The sequence below is a fragment of the Agelaius phoeniceus genome, chromosome 4, assembly GCF_051311805.1.
Source record: "Agelaius phoeniceus isolate bAgePho1 chromosome 4, bAgePho1.hap1, whole genome shotgun sequence".
Lineage (NCBI taxonomy): Eukaryota > Metazoa > Chordata > Aves > Passeriformes > Icteridae > Agelaius > Agelaius phoeniceus.
The window spans coordinates 23,270,889-23,286,410 of record NC_135268.1 but is presented as its reverse complement, the minus strand read 5'-3'; the positions used below and the strand labels follow the sequence as shown (position 1 = coordinate 23,286,410).

The window sequence follows — 15,522 nt, the reverse complement described above, 5'->3', positions numbered from 1 at the left end:
CTGATTATAAATATTTCTATTTTCTAGTGGACTAACATGTTTATGTTAGTGTTAACTAGATTAGCAGAGGGCTGCAAGTAAAAGCCCTGTGTCTCAGAGGATGTTGTTCTACCATTGTCTCTTCACTCAGTAGCAAAACTGATGGGTTGTTCAGGCTTTTTTTCTATCTTTCCAATCTCAGGAACCTACTGGCATTGATTACCCTGCCATGGACTCAGCGGGCACCATCACCACCATCGTGGGGCCCAGTGCTTTCAGCATCCCCCACCCGATAAGGCAGAAGCTGTGCAGCAGCCTGGACGCTCCCCAGACCAGGGGCCACGACTGGCGCATGCTGGCCCACAAGCTGAAACTGGACAGGTGAGCAGGGCTGCCCATTGTGGTTAGGCAGGGGAACTCCTAGGGAGGGGGGGATATGTGCAAAAACATCCTGGTGCAAGTGCCACTGAAAGCACATGGGCACACTGGTCATGCTGACTGCACGGGGGAAGAGCACCTTGACAGCACCAACAACAGGGGTGGGTTGAAATCATATGAATTCAGGTAGTTTCCATGCAGCTCAAAACCAGCAAGTTTCCTTTTGGCTCATTGCAGGTACTTAAATTATTTTGCTACAAAATCAAGTCCCACCGGGGTGATCCTGGATCTCTGGGAAGCCCAGAATTTCCCTGATGGCAACCTGAGCATGCTGGCAGCAGTTCTGGAAGAAATGGGAAGACATGAAACAGTTGTTTCTTTGGCAGCAGAAGGAAATTACTGATGCAGCCTTGGCATGACCAGGAAGGACAGACGCAGGGAGCGGTAATGCCCTGTTATTGCAAAGGAGAATTGAAATGAAAACCCAGACCAATGAGTTACACAAGAGACGTTTCAGAGAAGAAAGCAAGCAAACAAACAAAAAAAAACCAGCCCTGACCTTCACACGTGCTCTCCTTGTACATTATCACAGGATCAGAAAGAGATCATGCAAAGTTGTACCTTGAAAATATAAATCAACCTAATGTTCCTCTCGGCTTGGCTGTACACTGCTTGGTACAGGTTTTTACAGTTTCCTAGGAAACGCTTTTTATTGCTATCCAGATATATGGATAAACTTTCTTAACAATCCCAGTTTCTATGGATGTTGTTTACATCAAATTCTGGACAGGGGTAAGGAAACTGTCCATGGCTCTTTATATTTTTTGTTTAAAGCCATTGTAGACAAGGCTATGGACAGTTGGTTGTGGCTATTTCAGCTTATTGGTTTCTGGTGAATTCAGATTTTGGCTACAATTCTGCACATTGGTTGTCTCACAATGATCCTCCTGTCATTGTTCTGTTTCCTAGACCTACTTGTAAAAAAAAAAAAACAAAAACAATCCAAGAAAATCAGGGTGTGCATCTGGAAAGCAGGTACTCTGGCTGATAAGCAGGAACACACAAAATGTTCCCTTTCTTCCCCAAGGCAGTCCCACTGAGCCTGTGTTGAGAATAGCTCTAAGACAGTGGGGAATGAAGGATCTGAGTTAATTTTCAATTCACACCCTTTCCACCCCTTTGCTATATGAGGGGCCAGATATGCAATTCAGAGTGGTTGGAGGGGAGGGGGAGAAACCCAGAAAAAAAATGAAAAAGAGAAGTTGCTATGATAGTTATTTACTGATTAGTACCTAGTGCAAGGATTATAATGACTATTATTATTGCCATTATTACTTTATTTCTAATATTGTCAGCAGCAGAATGAATAATTTCTGGTTTTATGGAACCTTTTGTCTCCTCCCTGAAGGTCTTTTAACACATGTCCCTCTCTATGCTGCCTGTCCTTTCATTTGTCATTGTACTCCTCCTCCAGAGTCCTCTGCCAGCCCACAGAGGCTGCTCACCTCTTGTTAGCATTGCTGTGCTCCATGCCCTGTGCCAAGGCAGCATGAACTGGTGACTGCTGATCTTCACCCACCAAGTGTGTGACCCTGGCATGACAGGTTGCTCCAGGTTGCTCCAAGGAGTCCTGTCCTGAGGTGGCTGTGAACCAGAGATGGTGCAGGCATGTGGAGGCACTGACATCCTCCACCTGATTTATGTATCCAAGGTGGGCCTCCATAATTTTTGCTTTGTTTTGTATCATTCTAAGAGCCATCAGTTCCCCACAGAGCTGCAGGTCTCACTGAAACCCACCACCTCCAGCAATGCTTGCTCTGCCAAGGCTTCTGACAGCCCAGCCCTCTGCTGGGTCATTTCTGTGTGAGATGCACTTGGCAGATCTCCATGGATATTCCCAGGCACTGCTGCAGCCAGGGAAGCCTGTGTTCCATGGGGCAGTGGATTGGTGAAGTTGAAATCCTGTGTGCTGCAGTTTGCTGCCTTTGCTGCTCCTGCCACCAGCACTGCCTGGGCAGGGCAGTGCAGTCCTCAGTGGCTGGCCAGGGAAGACTTGTTCCTCTACAGCCCTCACAAAACAGGTGAGGTGGGAGCTTTGCAAAAGGAGCAAATCAAAAATGTTTGTCACTGCAAACATATTTTGTTCTGTTCACTGAAAATTGTGGCTTTGGGTACATGACAGCACATAGGATTGCAGTAGTTTTACCACCTGACTGGGCTGTCATTTATGTCTGGCACAGAAAGGCTTTTCTGCCCCAGCCTGTCCACTCCAGGTTTCCAGCCAGGCCCTGGTTATTATTATTGTGCACACATGTGTGCCCCTGTCCACATATGCATTACCATTCCATATGCTTCCCGAGACTGAAGTTAGCTTGTTCTCTTTTGTGCTTTTAGTTTTGCTTTCCCCAAGGCTTTCCAGATTGCACCTTTGAAGGTAACTGAAAATGTCATCGGTCAAAATGAAAAGAAAATTTCATCTGACCTTTTTTTCCATTTGACATTTCCACAGCCTTGTCACTTTTTGCTTATAGTTCCCTGACCAGTGAGTTAGGTTTTGATTGACCACCAGACAGCCAGCACAAAAACTTCCCTTCCTTGTAAGAGATAACCAGGCAGTTTGCAAACAGCATTTCAGTCAAAACTGGAGACCAGAGGACATGCATTGTAACTTTCAACATCTGTGTGCATTTTGCTCGTGTAAGCCCCACCTTCTCTTAATGTGGAGATGCCATGGGCATCCTCTCAATGAACAACCATCTTCTTTTTCACCTTGGGCATCTGGTGCAGCCCACTGCAATGCTAATAGAAATTTTGCTTTCAACTTCTGGAGAGTTGGACTGGGGCTTTCAGCTCTGCCCTTTCTCCACTTTAACTTTCCTCAGAGGGCTAAAATGGCTCTTAAAGGTAGGTCTCAGCTTTTCTCCTTCCCATGCCATTTTTAGGTGTAATCAGTTGTGTTTAGTTTGTCCTTTTTCACCTTTCCCATGCGTCCTTCCTTGACTTCTCTTCCAAGGCAGGTGCAGGAGCTGAATTGTCCTTAAACCCTTTGGCCTTTTCAGCTCAGTCTGTCTTGGTTGATCCCCAGGCTCACTTGTTGCTCCCCAGCTCTCAGTTTTTTCTAGGTGGGCAGCATGTGCACCCTTCTCAGCAGGATCAGGGCCACAAAGTCTCTCCTATTTATCTGTACTGCTATGAGTTGATGCTCCTTTGGCCAGCCCTCTGACCTGCGTTCTGATGCCTTCTGCAAGAGAAACAACTGGCAGATGAACAACTTCCTCAGTGTTTTGGGGCATTTTCCTTTCACAACATCACAGTAAAGAGGATTTATTGTGAGGAAAAATGCACACTCCTATTAAGAGGAGCATCCACAGAGGTGGCTGGAGGTCAGGAATGTACCCATCATCACTGAACATGACGTGGGCAGCAGCATGACTGCCACTGGGTGGTGAAGCTGCTGTTCTTCCCCCCTGACTGCTCAGAAACCACCCACGATCCCCTGCTGCAATCACAGGCTGGGTGGTTTCTCCAGCAGCAGCTCCATAGGCTTGGCAGGCTCCCAGCACAGCCCCTTGGGCTGCCTCAGCCCTGACAGGGCAGGGAGAGCCAGGGGAAGGTTCCTCCACAGAGCCACAGCTCATCCCAGCAGCTCTGCACCCATTCTTTGCCACTGCTGCTAACAGCAGCTCCCACCTCACCTCACACTTCCCTGCATTAATTTTGCTCAGTTTTTTCTTTTTTTCTGGGGGAGTGGCAGTGGCAGGGCACTGTGCACTGTGGGAGAGGGCTCTGGCTGCTGGTATTCACAACAGCATCCCTATCCTGTTGCCCCAAGGAGAGCAGGTGGGAAGCAAGGGCAGCCAGATGGGTTCAGGATGTTGTTTTTGGTGGGAGAAAACCCAGCAGCAGTTCCTCTGCCTGGATTGCATGGACACAGTGCCATCTCGTGGGGCTGAGCCCCAGCTCCACCACGTCACTGCCGCCACAGCAACACCGCACGGGAAAAAGCTTCCTGAAAAAGCAAAGAAGTTTGGCAGACAGAGCTGACTCTTAAAAGTTGTTGTAAGATTTTATGTCAGGTGAGCACATGTGCTTTAAGAGAAAAAAGCAAACAAAAAAAAAGGCTGCAGGCTTCTTATCCTCCAGTTATTACTATTTTTTAAAATGCTCTTCCTTTTAGTTGTTCACCTTTGGCTCTGTACTGCAGCAGTTTTGCTGCTCTTCACACCATCTCTTCATTACATGTTGATTGCTAGTGCTATAAATAGTATATATATTATATAAATATATATAAAATATCTACTGACTTCAAGGAAAACCTTTAATTTCCGACTAAGAAACATTTATTGGAGGCAATCCTTTTCACCTTTTTTTTTCTTCAGTTCTTCTTGTGTTGTGTTCTTGTAAAGGTGACTGTCAGTGTATAGGGTAAGTTTGGGGTTTGGTTGGGTTTTTTTTTTTTTTTTCAAAATTTATGATCACAACTGCTCCACTGTATCTTGCTAAACAGTGCAAGACCTAAGTGCTGTTTCAGTGGATCTTGAAAATTTTGCAGCAGTGAAGGTGTCTCCAGTCAAGATTTGCTTATTTGGGAGACCAAGACTTTTTTCTGTCTCGCTGGCAGAAATGCAGACACTCATGAGACATGTTGGAGTCTGCAATACCCACAGAGCCAAACATGTCCATTCCTTGGGTTTCCTGCTATTTCAGTTGCTTACATATAGAATAAATGTATTTACATGCAGTAAGCCTGTCATTGTGGACAGTGTCCTAATGTCTTGTATTGCTACCTACAATAGTTTCTTTTTGGTTCTCCTTTTCTTCTTCTTTTGGGAGCAGGGGGCATTGGGAAGGGAGGGTTGGGAGGGCCCTTAGACCCTTGTATGCGCTACCAAGTAGTTACCACAGCTCTAAGGTTAATTTTAAACACAATCATTTTGTTGAGGTTGGCTTGGGTTTTTTTAATCTTGTTTTCAGGGCACTTTGTAAACAATTTTACTGAGTGTTCAGAAGTCTTCTTTTCAGGTATTAGCCTGGCTCTCACCTGGCCATGAAATAACTCAGTGTTTGCAGGCTGGCTTGGTCAGTATCAGGTGGTGCAAAGACATGAGGGGTTTGTGAATGAAAACCAAACCCTTGTCCCTTCTCCCACAAGGACTCCAATGAGTTACTGACTTTGTGGTCACCACTGCAATCCATTCCTAGCTTGTGTGTGAAAACTTGAGTCCATAAATGAGCTGCACTGCAGATTTTTAAATGCTGAAGTACATATCTCAGACATCCTTTGAAATGGGACAGAAAGGCAAAGTAAATGTGTATATGTGTGTGTGTACATAGAGGCAATGAGGGGAAAACAAAGGACACTTTTAGCTCTCATGTTTGGTATGGGCATCCTCTTATTTTACCAACTTTTGAATGGGAAGGTAAAGGTCAAAATTCAGTGCTGTATCATCACTGCAAGGTCAAATAGGCAGTATGTCAAAAGCCAACAGAGTAAAAACTGGCAAGTAACTGGAACTGGACTTGAACTAAAGCCACAAGTTTGGTAGGTCAGGCTCCTTGCTTGAATAGGAGCATTTAGTTTATTTACCTATTTGTCCTTTAAACTTGATCCCTGCTCCCTGCAATCTGAAAATCCCTTATCTGGAAGTCCTTTGATAAACTGTCTGTACAAAAAAAAGCAATGATAATCCAGAATTCCCACAAACCTCTATCCCAAATAGGTATTTCACGTTTTCTGTGGTGCTGGTTACATGTATTTATTAGTGGCTCAGTCTCCTCAACTGCTGACAAAGAGATTATTTGCTACATGTGCTGCATCCTGGGCCTGCCCTCTGCTCCCAAAGCATCTCATGTCATGGCAGGGGAGTGGCTTTGGGATCCCTGTGAGGAAGTGGGATGTCATTGGGAGGGTCCTCCCACAGCAATGATGGGACAAGAGCCCTGAGATGAGAAAAGCTTGCACGGGCCCCAGAGCTTCTTTGGCTGCTGCCAGCTGGCTCTGACTACTGCTTGCCAGTAAATTTGGGAGCTAGCACAATACAAACAAAAAGCAAAATCGGTCTGGAAAGTAAACAAAATTAGGAAGGAGAGGCAAAACACTCTTCTCCCTGCAGAATTTTCAAGGTACCTTGCAAAAACACCCGAGCCGAGAGCCAATAACCCACGGTGTGTGACACAGCTGAGACAGAGGAGTTGTGGCATCACTGTTTTCACACATCTGTGTGGTAGACTCTTTTTGCTAACACATGTTCTGTTATTGTTGTAGAGGAAAAAAAAAAAAAAAAGAAAGAAAAAAAAAATAAAAGAGGGTACCTTCAGTACCTTTCCAAAGTAAAGGAGGGCCTGTAGGAAAAGAAACATCTGTGTGACCCAGGTATATCACATTTCTCCCTTCTCTTCCTATGTCACAGCTCTACCGGGTTTCGTGGGATTTGTTTTCTTTGCTATTCAGATCTGGAGAACTCTTTTGGTTTTGATTTCCCTATTGCTGTATCTTCTATGCAATTCCTTTTCTAAAGACTGACTTACTACAGGAGAAGTGCTAGCCATTGCATTATTTGTATTGCTGTACAGTGGAGGTGTGGTTTACTAGTTCTGAGTGTGCCTCTTACCCCCCTCCCTTTTTTCTCCTTCCCTCTGTTTGTAAATGCCTGCATTTATTCTGTCAGCCTGACATGTACAAAGTGTAAGAAAGAATTTTTAAACAGGTAATAAATTATATTTATAAGCAACTGGAAAAAAAAATACACCTTTTGTTCAATTGTTTAGTTCCTGGAAGCTTGGAAGTGCAGTCTTTTATTTAGTTTCTTTTTAAAAAAAAGAAAATCTCCTCAGAAGAAATGTTTCTGTACATAAGAACTGTGGGATTCAGTGGCATGCCAGGGGCAATGTGCAGCAAGCACAGGGCTTTGTTACCTCAATGTGGCCAGGTCAAGGGGGCTGTAGAAATGCTGCTGGAGAATAACTGCAATGCCACTGAGCACAGATGGTCTGGGGCAAAGCAGGAGGGCTGCAGGGGCTGTGCAGCTCAAGGGAAAATTGCTATTATTTACACATTTCTCTGGAAATAACCAGCAAGGCAATTAAACATTAGGAAAAACTGAGGTGGATCTGCAACACAGCACTGCAGAATGAGAATAGTGCTCCAGCTTTAGGTACAAATTCCCAGAAATGCCTCACTGGATGCAGAGGTACACGCCCAATGTCTCAGCATTAAGCAATGCCACTTTCAGCTGGTGCTGGGGATTTTAGGCTGAAACTTTTTCACCTGATACACGGGGCTGGGAATTCTGGGTTCTGTCTGTGCAGAGATGACTCCTGTTCCTCTTGTGCTCTTAAAAATAGGAGTCAAAAATACTCATAAAGATGTGGCAGAATGAAGGGGAGGGGGGTGTCTAAAAAAAATTATGCTAATGCCGAGTTCCGATAGATTTACATAATCAGCCACAAAACACGAGCAACTGCTCTATTAGTGATAACACTATTTTAATTACTATTTTTCTCTTCACTGACTTGTGAAAGGAGTGATGCTTTTTTATGCCAGTGGAAACATATGCAACATATTGCTGTTTACTTGTTTGTTCAGACGAAAAAATCTTATAAAAATAAAATAAATAAAATGAGGCACAGTCAAAATAATATAGCCAGGGAAATAAAACAAAAAGATGGTGCTTTTCAAGCACATGAAAAGGAAATAGCAATCTCTGTCATGGGGAGATGGAAACAATTTTATTGGGAGGGGGGAATGTTAAAACAACCGTATACAATTTGAACAAATACAACATAACACAGTTTGTTCCCCAGGTTTTCTAATTACAGTATTTACAGGCTTAATAAGGCACTGGTTCTCAAAAAAGAACACAAATTAGTTTCTTAGTCTCTACATTGACAACCTTTTCTTTAATAGAAATAACTTTGTGCTAGAGAAAGGATAGCAGTTGCTACATGGCATCTCTCTTTTTTTCTTCTCCCACTTACACATGCCATCTCACCTATGCCAGAAAGAAACTAAACTACACTTCCTTGAATGATTTACATTTGAAAAGGGGATTTCTAGACCCTTGGCCACCAAAGCCACAATTATCTTTACCAGTGACTTCCAAGCCCTCATCAATGTGCCCTTTGAAACTACCAAAATATGGAAATGACATTAAAAGGCCACACCTGGCAAAATAAACATACTAACCTGCAGTCACTGCAGGTGCTGAACCTTAATAATGACACACTGAGTGTTACATGAAGTCACCCATGCAGGCATTCTGACTCCAATGTCACAGTGCTGGAACAAAAGACCTCCACACTTGCCTTAGGCTGTTTTCTGGCCTTAGGAATAGCCCTTCACAACAGATTACAGTGGATAGATTTGAGGGCAAAATCTGTTCTTGGGAGAAAATAGGCAGGCACTAGTTACACAACCGCAGACTGTTTCCTTTCTCAGTGTGTGTCTCCTCATATATATATATATATATATATATTTATCTATTTTCCTATACAGCACCGTTGCAGTGATTTGTCATTTATGCATTTTCATAAATAAATATTATGTTTTATTTAGTGCTTTTTCATCCATAATAGTTTACTCTTAATCCACATACTGGAGCTATTCCAGACTCGCAACTGAATATATATATATATATATTTATATATATATATAAAAACACATAAACTTGAACATTTAACATACACACTTTATGTGATCTATCAACCAGTATCTTAGACCCTTTTCTTCTGGACCAAAAAAAAGGTAAGCTTTGCTCAGGAAACCAAGGACTGGCCCTTTCTCTTGCAACATACTGATGGCAGGTGCCAGGGGCATTCACTGCATGCCTCATGCTGCCAGCTGGCAAAGCACCCTCCAAAACATTCCTGGAGAGAGAGCCCTGCTAATTTATTAAAAAAAAAAATCATATATTTTAGGAGGGAAGATGTGAAACAGACCTAAACAGGGAGGATAAAAGCATCCCTGCTGTGTGAGCTGGCACCTGCAGGTCCCGTGCGCTTCTTTGGAGCTGTGAAATCTCAGTTCCACAGGGTGTGCTGGCTTCTATGGGAAGAAATGAGACTGGAAACCCATGGCTCCATTCACTAAGACAAAAAGGTGAAGAGAGGCTGGGCTGTCCCCATTTTGGCCCACAAATCTCAAGGCCAAGGAGAGGATCAAACTCCACTCTCAGCCTCACAAACATTTTTTAAGGATGGGGAAACCATCCTTGCTCCTCCTGGGGTCAGGATTTGGTGAATTGTTAACTCTCAGAGATTTTGTATTGCTTGGTAAATTTGGGTACAGGCAGGGAAACTGCACTGCAGAAAAAGCACTCTAATGAACAAAAAACTTCTGATTAAGCTTTTTAACACCTATCATCATGGAGGTCTTGTTGGTTCTCTTGAACTGTGCCTTTTTCTCTGTCAGCTTGAAAGTATAAAATGGTAATTTTTCCAGCTAGAAATACCTTCAGGGAGCTGTTAAGCTAAACCCCAATTATACACCTACCTACCACAAATAAATCAGTTTTGTCCAAAAAGGGAAAAAAAAAAAAAAGAAACATTACAGAAGTGCTGAGGCTAAATCCTGCATGGCAATTATTTCAGTTCTGAAATAGGCTTAGCATAATCAAAGCAGCATTTGTAAGGACTTATTTAAAAATTAAGCTGAACACCATCTAGTAAAACAACATAGGCAGGCAGGAAATTTTTAAAAAACAAATGAAGGGTAAAAAAGGCTAAACCAGTAACTCCCATGCAGCTCAGCTTTGGTAATCTGATGAAGAACAGACCCTTTCCAAAGAAAACACTTCCCAGGGTATATTTCACCTCTCATTTCCCCTTCTGTAGCATTAGCATTGCTACAACTACTGCAGACCCAGGAAGGAGGAACAGGGGAAGACAGAAAATACATTTCCCACTGCCCTTCTCCCCTGCCAGCTCCTCTTGCTGGGAACCACATTGCTACACAGCCCCAGCCTGGCAGCTGAGCCTGGCACTACTGTGCAGCAGCTGCCAGAGCTGTGGAGGCTGCTGGAAGGGCACACAGAATAATAATGCAGATACAGCTCGAGCCAACAGTTCAGTTTGTGGTGTCTCTCACTACACCAGGAGTGCTGGAGCCAGGTGTCCACTGCTGCCCATGGCTCCCAACTCGCACTGCCCACCAAATGTGTCCCACCCTTCCTCCCTGTCACTTCCTACTACAGCCTCAAGGCACCAGTCTCCTCACACTCAAAAAAAAATGACTGCCACCCCAGAAATGGGCACTTTTGAGGTTTCTCACTTTCCCTTAAAAAGGGGAACACAGATGGTTTTTTTTTCTGAGCTGTGTTTGTAGGTGGACCCCACACTTTTACACAAATGAAAGAGCAAGTTAATAATTCCTTCTCACAAGGAATTTCTTCTTGAACAGTGGTTGTTTGTGGGTCCTAGAAGTTTCAAATTACCCTGCAGATTCAAATGTGTACCTTATTTCCACTTGCACACAAAATATTTCATTTTGTAGTGGGGGAAAAGGAAGGAAAAAAAAAGCCAAGAAAAAGGGCACTTGTATTTCACTGTGGTACTCTTCCCACCAGGTTTCCTGGAAACATGAAGATCTTCTTTAACAAGTCACACCAAACCATATTCATACAGCTCCCAAGTACCTTAACTGAAGCATGACCTTCCCTGGGACAGGCCACCCATAGGAATTAGGCCACCCACACCAACTGGGATGGCAGGGATGAAATTGGGCTCCATCTCTGTACTCTGAGAATCACTTGCACACACAGGGTTTGGAAAGTTATCTATATCTCCACAAATAGGTGGCTTTTAAGGCAGGCTCCATTACAGCTCATCTGAGCTACACAGATCCACTCACCTTTTTGTTATTTTTAAGGCTGGAGTGCAATAGTCTTTTTGGAAATGAAAAAGTTGATTTGCTCTCATTTTCAGCAGTTTCCTCCAATTTTTTTTAATGTAACAATATACATCTTTTTTACTTCTAACCCAAAAGTTTTATTTTCATAAAATTTAAAGCAGTATCTTTTTAAACAATCAAAATAATAATAATAACAATAATAATAATAATAAAATAATAAGTGGCTTTCATGGAAAGCAACATGCATAATCTTAAACCAGTTACTAAAACTGTATTTCCCCATGTAAACAAGGGCAGACAAGCCTCTTCCATCTTGCATGTAAAATTCAGGTGATTTTTCGTTCGATAGTCTCCTCAAAAACTCACGGCTGCTCTTAAGCGTGACTTCTCCATTCCAGGTACTTAGCAAAGACTTTTGATACATCTTCAGGACTTCTGCCTGCACAAGAAAGTCCATTTCCAGGGGCCTCTGGCAGAGTCAGAGTTTAATGTCCTGGGACTCTGACATTTTGGCAAGTGTTTTCTTGACGCGCAGGGCCGTGAGGCGGGAAGCAGGGCTGTGAGCCCAGCACTCCATCATCAGCTTCCCCATCTGCCGCAGGCACTGCGGAGAGAACGGGGAGAGAAAGTCCCACCGGGGTCAGTGGCACAGGAGACTGCACCTGCTGGCAATGCTGAAAAACTGAAGGGAAAAAGTCTTTTCTAAGGCCATTACAGATAAACACCACCAGCACTGTCCAAACCGGCCAAACACGTTTCATGTAGATTAATGTAGATTTATAAAATGTATTTTTGGTGATACATAAGCACTATGTGGTAACAAATTGTCCTTTTATTGTTGGAATGCCTGGGGTGGGATTACCAAGGATGCCAGCCAATTAATTAAGAGCAGCTATTGCAATAAGCCTCCCCAGTCCTTGACATGTGTGGTAGCAGACCAAACCACACCAAGTACCACCATACAAAAGCCCTTTTGGGAATTGCTACTCCTTCCTCCAGTGTTTCCAGCCCCAGTCTGAGGGCTCAGAGTGATTTGGCTAGGGAGAGGATGAGGCAGGTGAGATTTGGTTAGATCTTCTCACACTGGCTGTTGCACAAGACCTCAAGCATCCCAGGGAGGTTGATTTTTTCCCCTCACACTCACAAACCTCATGCCACCTAAACATTCCATGTCCCCACAGACTATTCATCTACATGCTGCTATTCCCAAACGGCAGCCACCAGTGGTAAATATCCTCCTCCCTCAAAATGATGCAGAACTGGGTCAATCTCACTCCCTAGCTGATTAAAAGCACAGACTGCATGCTAAGAGGGATGATAGGTACCTCATCACTGCTCCATCTGTTGGGGAACGAGGGGCGCAGTCTCTTGATGCACACGATCTCCCGCATGTCCTCGTACGAGGGGTCGCTGGGCACCAGGTCGTGGTATGGAAGCTGGTATTCCTCAACTATTCCTGAAAGAAACAATTAGTTGCCTGTCACTTGCAGAAAAAAAACTTCCACTCCCCTTTTCCCCTTTCATTTTATAACAGATTTGCCATACTGTGTAACAGTTGGGTGTAGTGCCCTTAAAAAGGACTAGAAGTTTACTCCACAGGCAAGTTCCAATGTTACCACTGCTGTGTAAAGACTGGCCAGGTATCTTAATCCAAAAGTGCAGTAACTTGCCAAGTGAGACAGCTTCTACCACTGCTGTCCAGTCCAGCAATCTCCAGTAAGTTCTCACAGAAAGAGCTATTAGCAGAGGGTCTGTACCAGAGTAATCTGAGCTTGAGTTAGGTCTCCTTCTTATCAGTGGACCTGGAAAATACTAAAGGGCATTTCTGTGCCTTTTCAGAACATGGCAAGGTACCATTCTTTGTGCACAGCAACAATGACAAAAATATTACAGATTTCATCTCACAATACTGCAATACACATCACTAGCTTTTAAACACAGGGATCCTGCTGCTCACTGGCAACATTCAGCTTCTCTAGGGTGAGCATTCAGCACAATATTCAGGATTTAAAGACCCATAAGAAATGCTGAAGTAGCAGAGACCCAAGAGAGACACGCTCTACTCTTACCACCAAACTGGCATAGAACTGCTACCAAGTCATTTCTGTGCATTTAACTTTCCCAGTGGCAAAAGAGAGGTAACAACACCCATCACTTGTGCACGACACTGAGCTCTACATGCAGAAAGAGGGAAATGAAGCACATCACTGCCATGACAGTGATGTAATAAGTGCCACTTCCCTCCCTCCGGTGTTTTGTTACTTGTCTTGTAAGCAGATTATTTATTTCAAAGAGTAGAACAGCAAACCCCAAATAGTTTGTCCTCCTCCTTTCATTTAACTCTTAACTAAACTAAGAAATCACTATTTTCTTTCTGCTAAATTAGCTGAACACCCCCAGTCCAGCAGAAACGTGATGCCTTTAGAAAAGGTCCCCAAATGAGTTTCACACTTCCTCAGTGCAGGCATCAGCTGCCTTCAAACGAGCCACTAAAATACAGTCTAAATCTCTGCTGTGGAAATAGCACTGACTGATGCTTTAAAATAAGTTTCAACAGGAGAACAGACATTAAGAGAGTTACCTGTATGGTTTACCCACATCTGTTTATCACTGTAAAAACAATTACCCGGAGAAAAAGGTGCAATGGAAGGCTTGAGGTTCACTGACACAATTAAAAGTGATCTCCCAGCTCTTTACCTCCTGAGACACATCTCCTTGCTATCTCCCAAAGGATGAGTCCAAAACTGTACATATCAGCCATGATGTAGGACTGAAAGTGATTTCTATTCAAGCTTTCATCCAGCACCTCAGGAGGCATATAACGTTTTGTTCCTACACGGGTATTTGGAGGGATGTCTACCTCATTTGTGTCACTACAAGAAAAAGAAGGAGAAAAACAGGGCATCAAGCATGCAGTAAAGTGGGTTGAAAATAAAGCAATTTAGATGGAAGAAGTAGTAAATCCACATCACATCCACTCTCAAACAAGGTCAAAAGTAATGCATAATCTTAATGGAACAATTCTTGCAAGAAAAGCCTCTTAGTGTGAAGGCAACCCTCCTTAAAAGGCTGACCCGCCTGAGGCTATGTTAAGCATTCAAATGCAGAACCACAATGGAGATAAGACTCAACAGGGATGCTGTAACATTTGTGAGATTTCATTAGCATTAGCCCGAGCTCTAATGTTAGTGATAACAATCAAATCTTCATTAAACGCTGTTTTCTTAACATACTCCACCACCTAATGCTTCAGTCTCAGCAATTAATGGGGGATACTGAGTAGCTGGGGCAGTATCTCTTAGCTGTAGCAAATCAGATCTGCAAGGCAGATGAATCTAACTATTATTTTTTGCATGCATTATGTTTGATCCCTTCCAACCTTTACACATCAAGATATGCAGACAGAGAGAGATAAATGCTTAAAAACATCTAAGCAAATGTGTCACACCTCACACACTGACCAGAAGAGACAACATACAGAGAAATATATTCCCATTAATTATGTGAATGGATTCTTGTTTTTCTTATTAACTCAGATTCAGCTACATCAGTTTCAATATATTTAAAAGTTTAATACATGGTATATATTCTGGTTTGCTTAAAAAGGTCTGTTTTCCCTTATTCACCTTCAAAATGTATGGATTTTACATATGGTGCATACAACAGATGCTCACAGAATAATTGGATTTCTATAGTTTTCTTCATGTACAGCAATTTTTTTCACCTTCTGATATGAAGGAAAGCTGAGTCTGTGGTACAACCAGTCACCTACACAGTCATTAAATCATACATATGCTAGTGGCACTACTGTACACCTGCAAGAATGTGACATAAATCCAGTGACATGCATTATCTTGTATTATTTCAAGTGAAATGGAAACACAAAGAATTTTACAAGAATCATTAGCTTCAGCAGAGCACACCCTTTCCAACTATTTTCTGTTCCTTGTTGTTGCATGAGAAATGCTGTCTGAGGAAGGATTCAGTATGAAAACAAGCCAAGTACATAACATAAATTCCATCTGGAGTGTGAAAAATCCATATTTCACCTTCTTTTGTAACAGCACTTGGTAATTCCTAGCTCTTCTTCATTCACAGCTAAGCAGTGTGCTGCTCTGTATTTGCCAGGAAAAGTACACCTGCAAAGGGTGAATTTCTTCCCCAAAACTTTTTATTGTGTATTTTCAAGTTGTTGTTTTCTAGGCCTCTGTTCCTCAAAGTAAAAATATTCTCTTCTTGTCTCCTGAAGAAAGGTCAGGCTCATAAAGGAAATGCCTCACCAAGGAACCCGGTAGGTAAGTGAGCAGTGAGAAAAGAAC

General features: G+C 43.0%; 2 protein-coding genes across 7 annotated transcripts in view; one reads left to right on the top strand and one right to left on the bottom strand.

The window, feature by feature from the left end:
* UNC5C (unc-5 netrin receptor C) overlaps positions 1-7,088 on the top strand; it is a 250,987-nt gene extending 243,899 nt beyond the window's left edge. For both annotated transcript variants that reach the window (XM_054633032.2, XM_054633033.2), the window contains 2 exons: positions 182-360; positions 595-7,088. In XM_054633032.2, the coding sequence (XP_054489007.1) occupies positions 182-360; positions 595-760 (345 nt within the window). In that variant the 3' untranslated portion in view covers positions 761-7,088. The remainder of the gene's footprint in view (positions 1-181; positions 361-594) is intronic.
* A 975-nt stretch (positions 7,089-8,063) lies between these two features.
* Positions 8,064-15,522, bottom strand: part of BMPR1B (bone morphogenetic protein receptor type 1B) — a 233,619-nt gene continuing 226,160 nt past the window's right edge. For all 5 annotated transcript variants that reach the window (XM_077177086.1, XM_077177087.1, XM_077177088.1 and 2 more), the window contains 3 exons: positions 13,901-14,076; positions 12,529-12,659; positions 8,064-11,807 (listed from right to left, as the gene is read on the bottom strand). In XM_077177086.1, coding sequence (XP_077033201.1) covers positions 11,682-11,807; positions 12,529-12,659; positions 13,901-14,076 — 433 coding nt within the window. In that variant the 3' untranslated portion in view covers positions 8,064-11,681. The remainder of the gene's footprint in view (positions 11,808-12,528; positions 12,660-13,900; positions 14,077-15,522) is intronic.